Raw genomic sequence first — 19963 nt, forward strand, 5'->3', positions numbered from 1 at the left:
TAAGAAACATCAATAACTAGTAAATAGTACGAAAATTCTCTTTTATAAGGAGAATATAACATAAAACTATAGTAATTTAGCAAGTGGATTTTGAAAGTCAGAGTCAATTATAACGGACAATATATTTGAGTGGAAAAGTAACAGTTCAAATTTAAGGTGTAGCTTCATTATATTTTGTTTAATATTTTCTGATTTAGAGATGGCAGGAATATTCTCAGGAATGTGAATAAAAATATGGTTGTATCTGTGAATTAAGTCACAGATTTTCTGTGAATTTCTTATTAGGTATCTGTCTCTGAAACAGTGAAGACACTCAAGGAAAATGATCACTCTCTTGCCAAAGTCATGATAGCAACTGGGAATATAAGATACTAAAGCATCCCAAAACTTGATTTGAACATTGACTCTAGATTAGAGATACAGACTACAGATAAACACTATCATACTTCACATCAAAATGATTTATATTTCCTGGGTGTGTGGCCTGTTCTGTTCTGTTTTGTTTTGGCTGAGCGCCCTGCACCTCAGGCTGAGATCCTCTTTTACTGAAATCAAGTATAAGACAAGAGAATGAATTGGCCAAATTCAATAAACAGTTGCTTTTAACTGCCACCTCAGAAGAGAATCCTCTTTTATGCGATTTTGGGATAAATGAAAGAAGTGATCCAATTTTCAGGGTACTCAGATTTAGCTGAATGAAGATATTGACAATGATATGTACAGATGGCAGTTAAGTATGTTTGCTCAATAAACTCAGGGTTATGTGGTGGTTGGGGCAATGGTGGAACTTTGGGGGGAAGGCAAACTTTTATCAGAGATGGTCTGTAAGCTTAATTACAATGTCTTGTTATTTTTTGTGCATTCTCAGGTATTATAATGTTACATTAAGTCCTGAAATAAGCCAGTCAGCAATATTATTGAGTCCACCATTAGCAGAATTAGACAGTTGACAGAACAATTTTAAAGGAAAGAAGAAAATAAAGTCACATCAGTTATAAAGCTAACTTCTAGTAAGAACCTTGAAATCAATATATGTTTAATATTAGGTCTTAAGAAAAATGCTTTTCCTTCATATTCTACTCAGTGTTTTCAAAGATCTATCTTTTCAATACCTGTAAAAATTTTACCTTCATATATATAAGCATGTTCAAATAGACATTATAGACAAATTAATAAATACGAGTTTTTTTACTTGCTGAAATTATATAAGATAAATTTTAAGAGAGAGGCCATTAACATTCTAAGGCAACATTTTATCAAATTGACTAAATTGGGAAGCAGGAAACACAAATGATGATTGCAAGAGAATTTTCATAGTCTGGCCAGACCAAAATATAAATTCCCTCACTAAACTGCATAAATATCCTGCCCTAAACCACTCTACATAACACCATCTTAAATAGTCTCACACACTCTTCCAAATCAGCAAGTTTCACTTTTGCAAAAATATACTTAGAGGTTTAAGTACAGAATATCAAAAATATTTTCTTTGATGAAGAACAAATAATTATTAGAGTTACAAAATGTCTTTTGTTTTGATATGGTGTCTTTGGTTTGCTTCTGGACACTAATCTAATTTTTCCTTGAACTGAGGTTTGATTTAATTAATGGGAATGTGAACTATTTGATCTATCTAAATATCCCCAATAAACACATAAAGGAAACAACTATTTTCTTAAAAAAAATCAATTCTTGTTATTGAATGATTTTAAAACCAGATTATCCAAGGCCAAACAAACAAAAACCTTGAGACCCTTTGTCTCAACAATAGGCAAGGCCTCTTTTCTTATTCCCATCTTCTGGTTCCTACTGACTGAGGGAGATCCTATTCCAGATTCTGGGACGTTCTGCAAAACTCAACCTGGGGGATTTAAGGCAAGTTAAGGGCAGTCCAGTGTTAGTAAATTAACTCATTAGTGGCTTCAGGATCTTAGAGAACCATTTTTTAATACCTGGTTTTATAAATCATGAGGGTCTCACAAATTCCAACTTTCTCCTTAATTCACTTTCTGTAACTTTCACCACATTTTCACCTGGGGACTAAGTGACCTAGGATACAGCTGGGGCGTAACAGAATGTCACTGGACTGAAATGCCCAAGGCTTGGGTTGCAGCTCCAGTTCTTTCACTTAAAAACTGTTTGTTTGGGGGCATGTCCTTGAACTTCTCTGAGACTCAGTTTTATCACATAAAAAGCAAGAACGCCACTACCTACCTGATAATGGCTATTGTGAGGGTTAATCGTGTAGAGTATTCAAAATGAAGTGCTAGGCAAACACTAGATATTATTTGACTTTGCACTATATTTCTTAAAATATTACTTTTTGCAAAGAAACAGGAACTTACATGGAAATATTTGTCGAGTATCCAAAGTGGGCCAACCCTATGGATTTAACTAAGTCTGGTCTCCCTTTCAGCTTAGCAAGTTCTGAGCCAGATTCTCACTATATTTTAGAGAACATCATCAGGCAGAACTTAGAAGAAAGAAACTGTGATAGAAGATAAGAACCAAAACTGATACACTCCAAGGATATTTAAACATTCCTGAGCCATGTTCCACATGAAGAACACTGGATAGGACATCTTTAATAGTTCTGAGAACATTTTTGATTGGTCACAAAATTTACAACCATTTTAAAACTTTACAGATTATTGTTGTTTCTAAGCCCAAAGCATATCTTTCTATGCTACTACCCACAGATTTTGCTCCCAGAAATTACTAAATTTTCCATAACAGAGAGTCTGAGATTTAGCATATTATCTTTGCAGTCATTTTACCCAGTGGAACCCTAAACCCACCATATCTATTAAACTACCTTTGGTTCTCACATTCTTTTCATTCTATTTTGCCACTCAATCAAATCAACTGAGTTAGGACTGGCCTTGGAAATACTGCTTAATGATATGATCAACTCTGTAATGTCAACATCATCTTTACAACGACTCTGTGGCCTGTTGAAATGCAAATATCCCAGAGAAAGTTAATAACTTTTACCAGTGTTTGTCTACGTCAGAAAAAGGGGATGCATTAGGCTTTTTAATAAGTTTAAATAATTTTTAAAAATTAGTTTTGATAAGAAAAAGGGAGTGAGCAGGAGGTGGCACTGGGATTGAGGGAGGGGGGTATGCACAGACACACATACACCCACAGAGCACATTACCCTTGCTTTGCAAACCCAGTAAGAAATGCTTTGCACTGCAAATGCCCACAGAACCAGCAGGAATCGAGGTTATCTTGCTAAGCACAGAAGGAAGATACCCAGCAGAAGAATCCAGCTCCTGGTTCTTAACTAAAGTAAACAATAAATATCACAGTCACTTAAATTATCAACGATGTATTTAAATAATACCCCCAAATGGTCTGCAACATGCAAACTAAAATTGTAGACTCCAATCCTGATAAGATCAGTTAATTGCGAGTGCTTCATTTCTATGTATTTCTCTTTAACAAAACATGGCAAGTTTATGTCTCAGCAAAGAATGGCCTTAAGTGCCTTGGGAAAAAGCTCTAAAAAACAAAACATATGTCTTTATACATTTACTATATTATCAATATTTGTAATCTTATTTCTATTATGAAAAATAAATAATATTTCCCTTGGTTATATAATAACACTAATGTGGTGATTTTTCTCTAATTTGTTAAGTTAAAACAAATGCTTTTAAAAGGGGCACTTGCAATAAGAGATAAATCAGATGTGGTAATGGCTTCTTTTGTAAAAGCCATGTGTAAACAGCACATAAAGATGACAGGTCAAGCAGCAGTAGCCCATTCTTCAGCCAAAAAAGGAAACAAATGAAGAAAGAACAAAAATTATCAAAAAGAAAAACATCCCCTGGCCCCTCCACCCTCAAAAGCCTCATAAATAATGGTTTTGATACACTTTCTGTGGAAAAACTCAGGCCAACTGGCAGTTTAGAAAAGGACATTAGAATCACAAACATTCAAAATGGGGATAAACTAACAACAGAGTAACCACGTGCTAGCAAAAGATGATTTAAAAATTCTATCTTTCCTCTCTAGTGTGCCATTCTTAATTATGCAATACTTTTCTCTTCATTCTAAATTTTCTCTCTTGGCTATATCCTCCCCTACTTTTTTTTTTTTTTTAAATAAAGTTGGCATGCTATTGGTCCCTTGCTAGAAATACATCCTTGTAGTGCTCACTAGCTTCTCCACAAGACTTGAGTCATTTTCATGGTCCAGTTCTATTCCCTGACATATAAAGATTACATCTGGATAAAGGAGCTTACTTAGGAAGATGCCGGCCTTTATTAAATTATAGTTGGTAAAATTGCTTATTGTAGGAAAATCACTCCATAATGCAGCCTTTCATGAATGCTAGTGAATGAAATTTGCCAATGACAATCATCCTTCAAACATAGTTTTTATAATTTCCTAAACGGTGCTGTTATTAGATTATCCCCAGAATAGGTGAAGGTAAAAGCAAACAGCTGCAAAATCAGTGCCTGATACACAATTTTAACCATTCAGTAACAGAAAATCTTGCTTTAACACTGCACTCACCAGCAAGGACTCCACAGATCAAATGTGTGTTCTCAAACCTGAATAGAGCTATAGAAGTCAAAATGATTGAGCAAATATTAAAGGTTATACTAAACATGTCTAGGAGACCAGAAGCTTTTGGTCGGTCAATTTTATTTCATTATACTAAGAAGGGTTGAGGTGGAGAGATAAAGATGGAGAGGAAGGGGCTATAACCAATATGAAAACTGATCATTTAGTATGGAACACAATTAAATATACTTAGCAGGATTTCTCAGAAGTCCCAATTCCAAAAATGATTAAAGCCATTATAAGCACTTAAGAAAAAATTATATCCCGATTTGATATCTAGAAAATAGCATCTTGATTCCACAGAACTAAATACAACAGAAAAATATGATTAGATACTAATTAGCTACGTCTTCTCCTCCTGAAAAATCCTATAACAATGAAAATGGCTTTCCATTTTCTACAAATTCCCAAAAGGAACGGAGCTCTGGAGAAATACCTCAAAATCTTATATTACTCAGACATGGTCACAAGGCACATACTTGGAGCTAGTAAATAGACTACTTCAAAATGTGGAGTGTTGGTTTCAAGTAATCACCTGGCTAACACAACAGAATCTAGAACTGTGAGAGGAAGACACAAGACAAGGTTTACTCAAGGTGAAGTAAGAGACAGAGCAGTTCAGCTTCTGTTAATTCCACATCACAGAAGCAAGCTCTCCTCACACCCACATATCCACACCCACTCTGTTCTTCACTCTTCAATATGATCAGAGTGGCAAGATTGGATAGTTAATAGCTATTAATTTGTAGAGTGCTTCTTCTTCTTCTTCAAAAAAAGACTAATTCAGTATATTAAAAATGCTTCTAACAGATGTGACAATTACATGTGTTGTAGTGACTGATTAAGCTGGTTAGAAAAAAGTTATTTTTAAAACTTGGTATAAATAAGTCAAATAGTTCCAAGCCGATTTAAAACATTAATATTCTTGGAACTAAATACACGTCAATAGGTTAGCTCTGTTTTAGGACTGAGCAAAAGACAATTACTGGGCCATAGAGAAGAGTGAAAATACGGAAAAACAAGAGCATTTTTCTAGAAAGACTGGCTGACAGTATTTCTTGCTGACCCACGGAAGCAGAGGTTCTTTCCTTCCCTCCTGTTTTTGGTAGTGGGTCTGTGCAGCATTACTGACTTCTTTCCTTAATGACTAGTATCAACCAGAATTAGATTTGCAATACGATTTATTCTTGACAAATGTACATATTAATGGTGCAAATAACATGAGAAAAATATCAAAGAAAAAGTTCCAAAAAGAGAATTTCTTAGTAGATTTCTTTAGGCTTAAATATCTTGCTGAACTGCTAATAGGTAAACAATTTATTTAACTGAGTATCAGAGCTAAAGGATCCTGGACCAGGGAACTGAAAGGAACACAGGTTTAGGGATTTATTAGAAGGCACCTCCCAAAGCTAATTACAGATCAAGGAATCCTTCAGAACACAACCTCTGAAAGGATGTAACTTTATTTTATTCTGACTTATTGGTAAATATTGCCCAAATAGGCTCTGAATTAGGGAATTCCTCTCAGGGAAATCTCTTTATTTTGAAAAAGGAAACTTTCTAAAATATTTCCTTTAGATACCCAACCTTGAATTTATACAACTGCTTGAAACACTATGGTGCACCAGAAGTCCAGAGTGAAAACCATTTCACTTTCTTTACCATGCTCGTTAGAGATCTCTAAAACTCGGCTGAAGAGAAGGTGAATTTGGGAATTGTTTCTTTATTCCTTAGGGGACATGGAGGCAGACCCTTAAAAACGAAACAGAACAAAGGCGTCAGCTGGATTTGTCACTGAAGAAGAGCACAGTTAACACAAAACAATTCAGAAAACTGACAGAGGCAGGGATGCTGTGGCGATAAAGACATTTTATTCAGGTGTACCCTGGCTGCTGGATAAATAGGAACGAGTGCCTTGTCTTTTGTTTTCCATTTCTAATCATAAACAAGACCAAAAATACTTCGCCACTGAATGAAAATGCTAAGACTGTGACTACAGCTCTTGAAACAGTACAAAGGCAGAAAATGTATCGAATCAGCTCTCTGTTTCTCCAGACCTATGTCAGGGGTCAGCTGACTACAGCTAGCAGCCAAAGCCAGCCCTCTCCTTGCTTTTGGATGGGTTGGAGCTAAGAATGGCTTTCATTTTTAAATGGTTGAAAAACAATATAAAAATATTTACTGACACATACAAATTACATGAAATTCAGATTTCGGTGTCCACAAATAAAGCCTGATTGGAACACATTCGTGTTCTCTTGTTTATTGTCGATGGTGCTTTCACTCTACAGTGGGAAAGCTGAGTAGTTATGACAGAGACTATATGGCCAGCAAAGCCTAAAATATTTATTTACAGAAAAAGTTTGCCTACCCTGGTCTATCTTATATACAAAACTCTTGATATCACAAGAGTGTGATACCTTTGTTGTTTTTGTATCATGTAAAACAAGACAAATGTATCAAACTGCTCTCTACAATGTATTTTAGATAAACATAAATTGTTAAATAACAGATTTCCTTTATGATATCCTTTATGATAAAGATGAATTTATACATACAGATAAGCACCCCAGTCTCAATAATATGTTCTATAGTGAAAATAGCTGATTATGACTTGTGGTAAATGGGTAAGTTTTTAACTGGACCAAATTATAAGACAGAACCAAGAGAGACTGACACGTATCACAGAGGTATACATAGATTCTTCGAATAAACCAGGGACCACACTACAGGACTAATAACAGAGACAGTGGCTTCTGGGCCATATGTGGGCTTTCTGGGCTGTCTGCATGTGTTGAACGGGCTTGTGGTGATTAATTCGGCACAAATTTGTGTCCCAACACAAGAGACTGAAAGTGAAAAGTTAGAGTTTATCCTTTACCATGTGACTAATCATTTAATTCAATTTAACAAATTTTAATTATTTGTTATATATCTGAGATACAAAGGTATTTTTGGCAAAGATAGCTAAAACAAGGCCCTGCACCTCTGAGAATCTCACAGGTTTGAGACAGGCGAAACTAGAAGAGATGGATTAACATCTAAAAAATTTAATATCACTTTTTCTAGTGGAGATCTAAGTCATAATCAGAACATTAAACAGAAAGTGTTTCCATAATTGTATCAATCACAGTGGTATAAATCAAACCACTAAGGGATGTAAAGGTTAGCAAGGCTGTCAAAGAAGGCAAGCAAACTTAGGATACCGGCTCTGGTGGTAAGCTTCTTTAAGACCTAACAGCGATACAACCTTGTCAGCTGATTCTGCGCTACAAGAAGTTTCCAAAGCTACATAACTATCTCACCCTCCCACTCTTCTATGTAATCCCCCCACCTCCAAGTGCCTGTGTTACCTGAAGAAGCTGTGATTTCCAGAAATTTCAAAATGTTCTTTTAGAGAGGGCAAATCAATGGGTAGGGATGTAAAACTGAATAAACCACAGGGAAGCAACCAATGGGCAAAGGAGTCAGAAGGAAAAAGAGCTGATAAAACAAGGAAAGCTAGAAAAAGAAAGGAAGAAAGCAGGAGGATAACATGCTAGGAGGAAGGCTGGGACAGATCTGGATATCAGATGGTAAGTGATCTGAGGCCAAGAACTATGACTAATTCCAATGTGAGAGTTACTTTTAACTATGTGAAGAGCTTATAATGTGGAAGACAGAAAATTCTTCAGAATGACTCCATTTAGGAGGTGAAAGAAGTGAAAGCTATTGGGAAACAGACTTTGACTTAATACCTGAATGATTTATATCCAAAAATCTGGGATGTCCAAAGACATAATGTGCTGTATCTTGGGAGCTATTTAATCACAGCCTGGGAGACCACTTGGTCTCTGAATCTCTAAATGATATTGTATAGAAGAGTCAAGCATTGAGGGGGAGAGGAGCTGGATCAGGGGCCTATCCAATCCTAAAATTCTGCTAATGCTGCCTCTTTGCATCCCACTTGCAGTACCTTGTCCTAGTGGGCAATGAACAAGTGAATGGCTAGCAGTAACCATGTTTTTTCTTTAATTCTTACTCTCTTTGTTTTGTTCAGATAGGATCCTGTACGTACGGAGACTCTTCTTTAAAAAGATAATAGAGGAGAAAATGAGAGATTAAACTGCATCCTTTATTGACTTTCGGGGGCCTGAAAAGATAGTTGGGACTCTATATGCCTTCTTACCTTCTTTAATCTTTGAAATGTTAGATTTATTCTGTTATTTACCCCAGACAGGGTTCTGACTATATGATAAAGGGAAGGGCTGCCCTCTAGGATATCAATCACAAAAGATTAGAAAAGCACTCCTAAAACATATGTTTCCTCAACAATCTGTCATCTATACATTTAGTTAGGCTATTATTAAAGTTATTTAGCTCTTAGCCTTTATTTCTGATTGGCAGAAGTAATAAATTACTGTACTTTCTCTTCTTCTCGTCTCTCAAGCTCTGTCCTCTAGTAGAACAGGAATTTCATTTACAAAATGAAATACTCTGTGAATTTGTAACTGTTGACCACAGCTACCCCTCTTCCTCTTCCAGCCTAACTTTACATGGCTTCCTCACTTTAACAACCACCCCTTCTTAACCATTTCCGGTGCCCATTACTGAGGTCCACACCAATGTGTTTCTTTTTTACATCATGTTCTGATGCAGCAAAAAGGAGACAGCAGCAGAAATAAAGAGATTTACTGAAACTCCCCTACAGTGTAGAGGAGGCAGATGGAGTTACCCCACACGCCATGCATAACAGAGAATAAGAATAAGGAGTTGTCTCCATTTCCACTACCAAAATTACAAACAACGTGGGTAGTTTGAATGCAACGAAAAAAAGTGAAATTTCTATGTATAACAGAAACAACGTAATAGTTTTTCTCAATGTGACAGAGAATGCTATAAAGATGTTTAGGATTTTATGTCTATGTAGAAGGACAGAAGGGAAGGAAACTGTAGAAAAGTTCTATGTATCTTTACTACGCTCAATACCCTTGGTAAGAAAAAAACGAGAAAGTGTCTCATATTATTTTTGAATTTTTTTGTCTTTCTTTTGTAAATATGTGACCATTGGGTAAAGCCTAAATATAAATTTTGATTGGTAATGCCTTAAAAAAATAACCAAACTGCTAAAGCCTAGGGAGTCTAATACATGTTTTTATAGCAAACAATACAGTAATGACCTAGGAATGTAGGAGAAAGTGAATTGGCTTAAATTCACAGAGATTTCAGAGTAAAATTTACAATAATATTTAACAGAAAGAAATGTACTAGGATCTAAGATGACAACTGGAAATCTAGTCCACAGATACTCCCATTTAATCGTAGTCAACAAAGTCAGTATCTTCTCCCTTCAAAACTTTTACCAAAGATGTAAACAAGTAGTAGAACTGACCCATGCAAACTGAATCCCCTTCATAACCCAAGTGTCAGGATTAAGAAAATGGATAAAAGGTAGGTCCAAAGTACAGGTGCTGGATTTACTTTCAAGTAAGATCCCCTCTAAGTATACCATATGGGTAAGATGAATTGCTTAAGAGCATGAGGAATTTGGAAAGACCTTAGTAGTTTTAAGCATTTGGTCAAATATCAACATGGAGTAGACAAAAAAAAACACAGCTGTTTAACTGCTTACTTTTATACAAAAAATTCCAACAAGTTAATGTGTGTTTGTTTTTCACTTTCCAGTCCCTAAAACACCAAGAATTAAATGACAACTAAAGCTTCTGGTTCCTGGAACAGGTTACAGATTCATTCTCATGAGGTAGATTAGTCTCTGCATTACTAGGTGGAAATCTGGGCACCAAGTAATTAAGTGAACTTCTCAGAGTCACCCCAGAAATGATTAATAGCAAAACCAAGGCAAAAACCCAAGACTTTTTACTGGTCTGTATTGATAACTTTAGTCCAAACTGTTCTTCAACCTGATGTTAAGAAGGTGAACCAGGGTAAAATCAACACAGTTATTTGGATCTGTCTCTGGTATCGAGAATGGGATAAAATGTGAGAGAGAAACCAAGACTATTCACAGCTTTATGTTATACATACTGGCAGCATTAATTTTAGGTAATACAAAGCTGTAATGTCCAGTATTCTTCCTCTGATAACTGTGATGGGCATATCTTTTTGAGCCTGCACTGGCAGTTTAGTCCTCTCAACCATTTTTACCCTATTAACAAATAAAGGATCAGTAAGGATCTCTGAGGGCTCCTGCTGCACTTCAGAAAACAGAAAAATATTGTTGGCTTACACTAGACTTTTAATGGACTTGAAATAACTCCAATACAAAGGGAAAGGAAATTCAAGGTTAAGTTTACAATAATAATTACTTTAAAAGCTATGTACAAGAATGAAAACTGGAAATATAATCTGAAACAGTTATTAAAGTATCAGTAGAATCCTAAGCTTATTTCCTTTTTAGTTTCTTGAAAAAAATTTTAAAGAATCTAACCAATGTTATAGTTTTTTTTTTAATTCCATAAAGAAAGCTCTTATATCCCTATTTCACAGATGAAGGGGAGTATTTTTTGATGATCACTTTCTGTGTTAAAGAATAGCTTTGCAATATTTCAGGTTGATCTGAGGTCTCTCTATTCTTATTATGAGTAAAATAATAAATACGCTTAATTACAAAATATTTCTTACAAACAGATATAGCCTGTGACATGTAAGATATATACTCATATCAGATTTTAAATTTAACCTGCTCTTTGATCCTTTCTCACCTTTTTGGAAAGCCTTTAATAACAGAGCAGCAGTTTTCAGGGAATACCAAAGAATTATTTCTACATGTTTCCAGGGAGAATAGAACAATAGTGGTGGGTGTGGAAGGACAAAAGATTCTTGGCTTTACTGTTCTCTTTTTTTGCTCTAAGAAGCCACCATCTTAAAAACAAAGTCATGTTTAGAAGTTTCATCAAGGGAAGTGTTGAGAAGTAAAACAAAGTGCAATAATCTCAGTTTGATTACCCTTCTATGAACTTAGATTTCAAAACAAATATTTGAGACATTAACCAAATCATCCATATTGGTACATTCAAATGCCATAAAAAGCAAGCTACATGCAAGATTTCATTAATATTGAGGGGAAAAAAACAGGTTAGGTACCCAAGTTGTATTGTGAAGTGAGAGTACACTCATATTTACTTCAGGGAAGCCTTAAAAATCAACATGCAAACAGAAGACACAAACTTGTCATGACAGAACTTTAGCTCACAAGGCCATCCATTTAAAAACAATTGATTCCAACACACATGTAAGAATAAACAGGTCTGAAGTCCATCAGAAAAACAAAATATATCGATATATATTTTAAGCTTATCATAATGGATAAATATTGCTTCTAGCAATATAATTACTTAATTCATAAAGAAGTAACACAGTATTTTCATTCAGAGAAGGATATGTTTATGTACAGATCTTGAAGAAATTTGTTATTCCAGGACTTTTAAAGATGGGCAGAATAGTCTGGAAAATTCAGCCCTGGCTGGAGGCTAAAGGGCACCAGCACCATTTTCCTTAAACCATCCACATTATACTTGTGAAAACTGCATTTAACCTTTGCAGATCTCTTTTATACACCAGGCAGGATAGAGTTGTTTGTCCCTGTACATCTCAGAAATACACGTAAGAAGGCCACAGAAGTCAAAAGCCCTTTTCTGAAAAAGGCCTTTGTATATACTGATTTGATATCTCAAGAAAAGGAGCGGTTATGGATTCATAGATTAAAATGTATCATTTTAAGGCTTTTGAAAGGTGAGCAAGTTGAAATTTTTTCTTTAACTACAGAGCCCATGCCACAGAAATAACTATAGACAATTAGGAAAATATTCCATCAAATGTTTCTACAGAATATCCTGCTTTGTGTGAAACATTGGAGAGGAGTACATAGCAACAGTAGGCAATAAGAACATGCAGGATAGAAGAGTTAAAGCTTTTGGGGAAAGTACCAACCTGCCATATGCTTAAATCAGATCTCCCTAAATTTGTTAAACTTCGGTGAAGAAAGCTGGCTTGGGCAATCCATTGCTACTCCTTTGTACCCCATGATACATATTCTACAAAGAGTAACATTTTATTGACAGAAAAATGAACACAAGAGCTGCCCTAGGACAGCGAACTATCAAGATCAGAGGGCATCACACACGAGATAACACGGTAGACGCTAATGACAAAGTTCAGTGGTTTTAGTCTTGACATTTCAGATGAGCACCCTGTTTTCCGATCACAGAAAGACCAACCACCAGACAGCCAATGCAAGAACCACGAGAAAAGACATCATGAAAGGAATACGAGGAGATGAAAAAGTACTAAAGTAGAGGCGGCACTTTTTGAGAGACTTGTGATCCTCAGGGATTGGAATAGAAACCTTGGGAAGAATTTCTTCATTTTCTTGCTGGGGCAAGGCTCTTTCAGTAGATCTCTCTTGCCTTTTAATTTTTTCTTCATCCTGCACTAACAGAGCACGTTCCTGTGTCTGCTTTCATGGTAGAAGATCAAGAAAGACAGAGAAAGATGAACAAAATGACAGATGGAAAATGCTCAAAAATGATACTTGGGGATGTGCAAAGGATTTGGGAAGATCTCTTAGAAAGCTTTTATTTTACTCTACCCTGGCAATTATTCTGGCAAAGTTTCTGTAACACAGTAGGGTACTCAATAGGTAATTTTTTGAATGAAGATTAGAAGTCCTGAAAGTTCAAGGAATCACTGGACTTTGTTAGTTATAGTATTTATTCTTCCTTTAACAATATTCACACAAATTTTCAGTCATTTTTCATTGTTTTGGTGCTGCCAATTTTTCTTAGGTCAATTGGGCAAAGCCAATAACGAAGCATTCTTCTTGCCATCAGAAGTTACTTTTATTACAAATAGAATGGCAGAATATAAAATGTTATCCTCATATCTCTTCATATAGACTTTAAAAACTGCAACAGTTCATTCAGTATGGAAATTAGCCTTTGCTCAAGGGAATAAAAATCTCAATCCTATACATTTTAAAGATTGCAAAAGAGAAACAAAAGTATAAAAGTTATATGAGCCTCCAGGGTCTACCAGAAAAAGAAAAAAAACAAAAACAAAACCCAGAAACCTAAACCCCATAAAACTCAATTATAAATTCCCTCCCCCTCTCTCTCTGAATTATGATTTAAAATAATAATGGCCATCATGAAGGTGTATACATCATATTAAGCAAATGCTTTTGATACTTTTAAGGAAAATTATTTTTTTCAATTGTCCAATTGAGAAGTTTTTCTCCCCCAGCAATTTCTGCACTCTGCCATCCAGTCAAGACACATGTTCTCTACGAAAGGAAAAACTTGGCTCTCAGTTCTCTCAGTTGAGCCAGCCTTCTCTGATCTGTTTGGAAGTTCAATACTGGTTCTTTGCACACCCCTAAGTGATATGTATCAGGGAGAAAGTAGCTGGGGGACTGATCAGCAAAAAAAGGAAAAAAGGAAAAGAAAGGATGCAAAATTATAATGATTTTCAAAAGAAATAAAGGGAAGAAGAAAGACAACATAAAAAGAATAGGGTACAATTAAATTCGTTTTCTCTCCGAATACATATTTACATCTTCATGCAGCTTTTCAACCAGCCATGCGCCGAAATAAGCAAATTGAAAGCTGCAAAAGGTGCAGCAGTGAAAATGTTATGTGTTAGGTCAAAAGGCAGTGGGTGTGAATTTACTAGTATAGCCAAAAGAAAAAAAAATCACTGAGCAGCTGCTGTTCAGTTCTGGGGGGATTATCTGCTTAGTGCCATGACAAGAGCAAATTCTGATTGAGAAGCACAAGTCATAACAGCAGCTTTACCTCTGGCCCACCAACCTTTCTTTCCGAGGGGAGGATAGAGGTTTTCTTCACCTGGTCACACACAAATTATATAAAATTCAGTTGCCTTGCAATGCAACAACAATACTGTCAAAGGTGGAAGAGGTATCCCCAGCAAACAGAAATATTGTCCTAGTTATTAAAGAAAAAGTAAGATATGCCAGAAAGTGGAATTATCCTATATAAATCATTATCACAATACAGTTCTTTTTTACTGCATTATTCATTTAGAGGGGTAATATTATAACCCTAGAGCTAAAGTACTCCCCACTGATCTAATTTAATTTATAAAAGTCATTTCTTTAAAAGTCCACGGAATGAAACAGCCATTCCCTCCCAAAACTAGCCCTGAGATGGTTTCTGAATGGTTTCGATTAAGACATAAGATATTTTCTGGAAATGGAGACTGGTTCAGATTTGCCAAACTTCATCCAAGAGGGTACCAAGTTACTTCTTCAAAGTAGTTGAGCATCTTTAATTACTTGCCTGGAATCAAACAGGAAACTTCTAGAAAATATGCAGTTATGGTTTGCAGATAGGGTTAACCAGGAGAGGCAGCAACAAGTGCTTTCTCATGGAGTCACAGACTTACAGAAAGCAGTCACTGTCTCAGTTCAAGGTACATCCTCTAGATCTGGAATACAGAACTAATGTCCATTTATACCAGGGAGTGGAGGCTGAGAGGACAGTGAATAGAAACACTGCACCCTATCATCCCTGGTAGCTCTCTTTAGCTGCCCATCATCATTCAGGAATTCTCCAGCCTTTTTGGTGAAGCTGGTTCAACTTCATCTGGAGAACTGTTAGCCAATTTTAATCGCATTTTGAAAAATATAAAGTGTATCCTTCGTGAACCAATTTTTATTATCTTCTCCAGTTCCAGAAACTAAATAATAAGTTGGATAGTTTACCATGAATTCTGAACACAAAAAACAAATACTTTTAAATTATTAAGACATCCCTTTACCTTTCTTAACTACAATTGCTGTTGTTTTGAGGGGAAAACAAGCATGTAATTTGAAAATCATTACAATCACTCATTGAGTCACTATGATTATTTATATACATTCTTAACCTGTATGAGCTAAAGAATAAGTAAAGAACTTTTTAATACGTGCTCAGGGTAACTTATAAGATATTTTCATTACACAGATTCATTTACTCAGGTACAGGATTTCCAAAACAGGTAATGACAATCACAATAGAAAAAGAGCAGCCCTTAAAAGGTATCTCTGGGTTCTTCTAATTGTGACTGTCTTATAAAACAGTGTATTAAAAGTTTGATGTTACTCATAAAGACAAAATAAATCATCAATAGTTCCTCTAAAACTGAAATATACTCATTAATACTTAGTATTCTGCGTTCTCTGGCCTAGGGGCCTCCTTGGTTTATTATATAATCATGGTCAACCATTCCAGACATTTCTAAGTTGTGCAAATGTTCAAACAAAGTTTTTAAAAAATGCTTATCCCTTTCCAATTTTGACATTACTAAATTTAGTAAACTCTCTGGTTCCCGAAGGCACAGTTTGAACATAAAGTTCCACTGGCTTATGGTCAATTCGTAAACATACACTAGCCAGAAGTATGCCGCTGCAGAGACAGTTCTCAGAGCTAATCATCTCCTGGTAGTTCTTAATGGCTCCCATAATTGGCTTGGGTAGTCCACATGACTTAAACAACAAGTTTTGATTATCAACGCTTTAAAGCTGGAATGAACCAAAGCTAAACTTCAGCTCTAAACTTTCAGATAAAAAATATCAATATACAAAAACACTTATTTCACTCATTCTCACAACTGGTCACATGGACAAAGTACTCACTCCTTCTCCTGTAGGGATTTGCCCATTGACGTTAAGTGTTCGAAAGGGAGAGTGAGTAGATAAGCGTTTATCCCATTCGCTAGGCCGTGGTTCTGGTACAGATTCCATGAAGTTCTTTTTCAGCTCACTGATGCTGGCATGATGTTTTTTGATCTCTTCTTGACTTTTGTCTAAATCCTACAGTTGAAAGGACAAAGATGCAAAACAATCAACACTCAGGGAAAAAAAAAACACACCAAGGGAAGCCCATCACAGACTATGTGCGTTGGCAGAAAATACACCACATCCAGGATAGATGTTATTAATCCATAGTTTGCATTAAAATTATAAATATACAAAATGGTATATTTGCTTGCTTTTTTTTAAACAAGGTGCTTTTCTTGGAAGCAGTGAAGCATCATAACTCCATACCTCTCAGCAGTTATATAATCCAGAAGGAGCTCACTCCTTAATTTTATGACTCTTCCTCCTACTAGGCCACACCACTAGATCTACAGTTCCTCATCCCAAGCAGGTAATCCCACAACTCAGTTAGCCTCAGCCTGATAGGAACTGATTTAGGCTCAGCTCAGGCAGGATGCAGACAGCAACAGGTAAGGAGTAATCGTTAAATGAAGGACATGGTGAAAGATTCCGATCCCACCACTGGTTGCCCTGCCTTGGTGAGTTGCAACTGCACAGTATCCCTCTATCTCTGCCTGGAGTTAGTTCTTCTTTCCTATTACTAGGTTGCTATTGCTGGTTTCTGGTAAACAGGAATAGCCCTTTCTTGATATAAGAATGTATTACTGAAATTCCTGGCTCAGGTTTCCGGAGAAGGTTGTTACTATCTCAGGGGTATAATACTGCTCATGGGTATGTAACAGAATGGCTTTTCTTTTTTTCATCAATACTATTCACAGTATAAAAGCCTTCTGTTTTCCAGCTTAACTTCAACCCTTAGTACAGTTCAAAATAGGGACTTTCTTCCAGTAACCATCAATAGATGGGGCATGATTTAATAAGAATTCATCAAATACCTTATATGTCTCCTTGACAGCTTAAAATAACTCAACTGTTCCAGCAGATCTGACAACTAGGGGTAAGCTCTCACAGGGGATATTCCAGGGAGAAATGATAAAAACTAGGTTAATAAAGCTAGAAATAATATGAGAAATAACATTCAAGTTTATGTAACAGGAGGCATATAACAACTTTCCAAAGGGAGATATGGCCAGAAATAATCTGGGAAATACAACTTGAAGACAAAAACTCAAATGTTCTTTGTGCAATGTGTTTCTTCCAAAAATCTCAAAAGATCTATGCTTGAAATCAAAATATGTGGGAGCCTGTCACTTGATGACTGCTAAAAATTCAGTGTTTATTATATATCAAGGCAGCTCTGTATCCAAGAAAAGCATAATACTAAATATATCTCCTAATATGCTATGGGAATTTTGGGATTAGTTTTTCTTTTTCTTTTTCTTTTTTTTTTTGGCTTCGTGGGAAATGGCCTCATTTTGGGGGAAAAAAACCAACAACAACAACTGGAACTTATTTAAATAAAAATGTGTTTTAAAAAGTTTTTCCTGGGGCAATATAGGCTTCAATTAAGTAAATTTTTGTCAAAAGCAATGCCAAAGAGAAAATAGTTTATGAAAAAGAATCAGTGAGGCACATGACATAATTTTGATTCTGGAGATATTCATTCAGAAAATTCATTTACAGTCTGTTCTTTTTATTTTTGCAAACCATGTATATTTGCTTTGAGATCAAAGAGAAAACTAACCCCAAAAGAGCAATCCTGTAGCTCCCCCATTAGAGTACCTCTTGCTTGCTGGGATGAAATGTGAGTATAACTCATGAATATGGGCTTCAGAACATGGGGAAACAACAGTTTGCATTTTTGTTCTAGCTGGAAGCAAGGAAAGCATGTTTACTAGCTAAAGAAAAACATGAACAAGCTCGGTCACAGACTCAGTAGTAGGCTGAACAACTGAGACCCACCAGGCATGTGAGGCCCTGTGACCTAGCTCCTGACGAAATCAACTCTGCTTGGGCCAAGAAGAACTAAAGATATTTGGGAGGGTTAAAGGTGTGAATGCCCCAAAACACAAATATCAAGAGATGCTATGATAAAACCATAACTCTCTGGGTTAGCCTCTTACTATGAGAGACTGGTGATTTGTTACTCTTCTTGCCTAGCTTTTGATTGGCTTGCAACCTGAGAAAATAAATGTTTCAATATAATCAGTAGTTTCTGAGCGAGCTTTCTCCATCCCTCTTAGCTGGCTGTTGGAAACCTGTGGGGGCACAGAGTAAAATTAAGATCTCAAAGGGACCTGTTCCAAATAGAATTTGTCATAGACACTTGCTATGACGTTCTCTTTGGGAGATGGAGGAGGAGGCGGTAGATCTAAAAATGAACTTGACCTTATTTGTGCCAGAACAAAGCATTAGTGGAGGTGGGGTAGGAGTAGGGGGAGGACGGAATGCTTTAAAAAAAAAATCTGCTAGAGTGACAGATAACTTGAGAGAACTTCTTTAAGGCGGGAAAAAAACTCACAATACTAAAGAATGATGGTTAGCCAAATTACTTCGGCTGGTTTCAGGTTAGACACACTCTGATGCCTATCATCTTATAATTTTAGCAGCAATCAAAACAAACACTTCATTAAATATAAAATATTCTCAAAAGGTAGTTAGTAGTTTTAATTTTCAAACACACACTTTTTTAGAAATCCCCTCTCATGGCTGTCAGTGAAATGCTGGGAAAAACATCACACACAGGGACTTTGTGAGTCTCAGAAGCCATAACACACCTCATGGAACAAAGGACAAATATATGATCGGTACTGCAGGTTCCAGTTAAGAGGAAGCACTAAAGATGGACTAGTCAAGAAGCTGACATGTTTGGAACTGGGAGGTGTTACACTGCTGAGCACAAGGAGATCAAATGACATCTGTCATTCTTCCTAATCTCAGAAGAGAAACCATTCAGATCTAGTTTCAGCTATGGGTGAAAGCAGAGATCTAGTTACTAAGTTTGAAATATCCTAGGGTCCAGCCTAAGAAAACTTCACATTACATGAGGTAAACATATATAAAGCACTTGGTATTGTACTCACCACACGGTACATGATTAATGAAAGCTGGCCATAATTTTCATTATTTTTATCAAAGTACCTTACATGTAGCAGGCATTCAAAATACATGTATTGATAAAGAATAAGAGGAGGTTAAGTAATTATTGGAGGCCATTAGAGAGCTATCTAAAAAACTTTCTTCAAGCTTCCAGTTTTAACAATATTTAACACATTTAATATAAGTTCATCTTTCAGGTCTCAGCTAAAATGTTACCTCTTCAGAGACAGCTTCCCTGTCCATCTTTCCTAATAACTTGTAATCATTTTATCAGTATTTATTTCCTCATTATTTCTCTTCTTCCCACTTCCCCACCTTGTATACTTCCTGAAGGCAAGAACCATGTTTATCATCTTCCTATATATTTAAGTCCCTGATGTCAGAATTTATACCCATTTCTTTTGGTTCTGCCTTGAGTGGAGTTGTAAGATAATTAGGTCATCAGCTTCCAGGTAAGTTTTTCTGAGGCATAAACTAACATGGCCTATTTTTTCACAGAATAATTTCAGTTTCCTTAATTTTCTCCTCATTGAGTTCCTCTGATCTTCTAAGTTTTATAGTTCCTTATCCAGTGTGGAGCCCAGAACTAGATAAAGTATACTAATATAGGTCTGGTGAAAATCTGACCAA

At 36.0% G+C, this 19963-nt stretch overlaps 1 protein-coding gene across 9 annotated transcripts in view; it reads right to left on the bottom strand.

Moving 5' to 3' along the window:
• The window catches only part of EPB41 (erythrocyte membrane protein band 4.1), a 150656-nt gene that overhangs the window by 20664 nt on the left and 110029 nt on the right, over positions 1 to 19963 (bottom strand). For 5 of the 9 annotated variants that reach the window (XM_072974942.1, XM_072974938.1, XM_072974937.1 and 2 more), the window contains 2 exons: positions 16211 to 16387; positions 14370 to 14420 (listed from right to left, as the gene is read on the bottom strand). In XM_072974942.1, coding sequence (XP_072831043.1) covers positions 14370 to 14420; positions 16211 to 16387 — 228 coding nt within the window. The remainder of the gene's footprint in view (positions 1 to 14369; positions 14421 to 16210; positions 16388 to 19963) is intronic. The other 4 variants (XM_072974943.1, XM_072974939.1, XM_072974941.1 and 1 more) reach the window with 1 other exon arrangement.

Source organism: Vicugna pacos, chromosome 13 (assembly GCF_048564905.1).
Source record: "Vicugna pacos chromosome 13, VicPac4, whole genome shotgun sequence".
NCBI classification, from domain to species: domain Eukaryota; kingdom Metazoa; phylum Chordata; class Mammalia; order Artiodactyla; family Camelidae; genus Vicugna; species Vicugna pacos.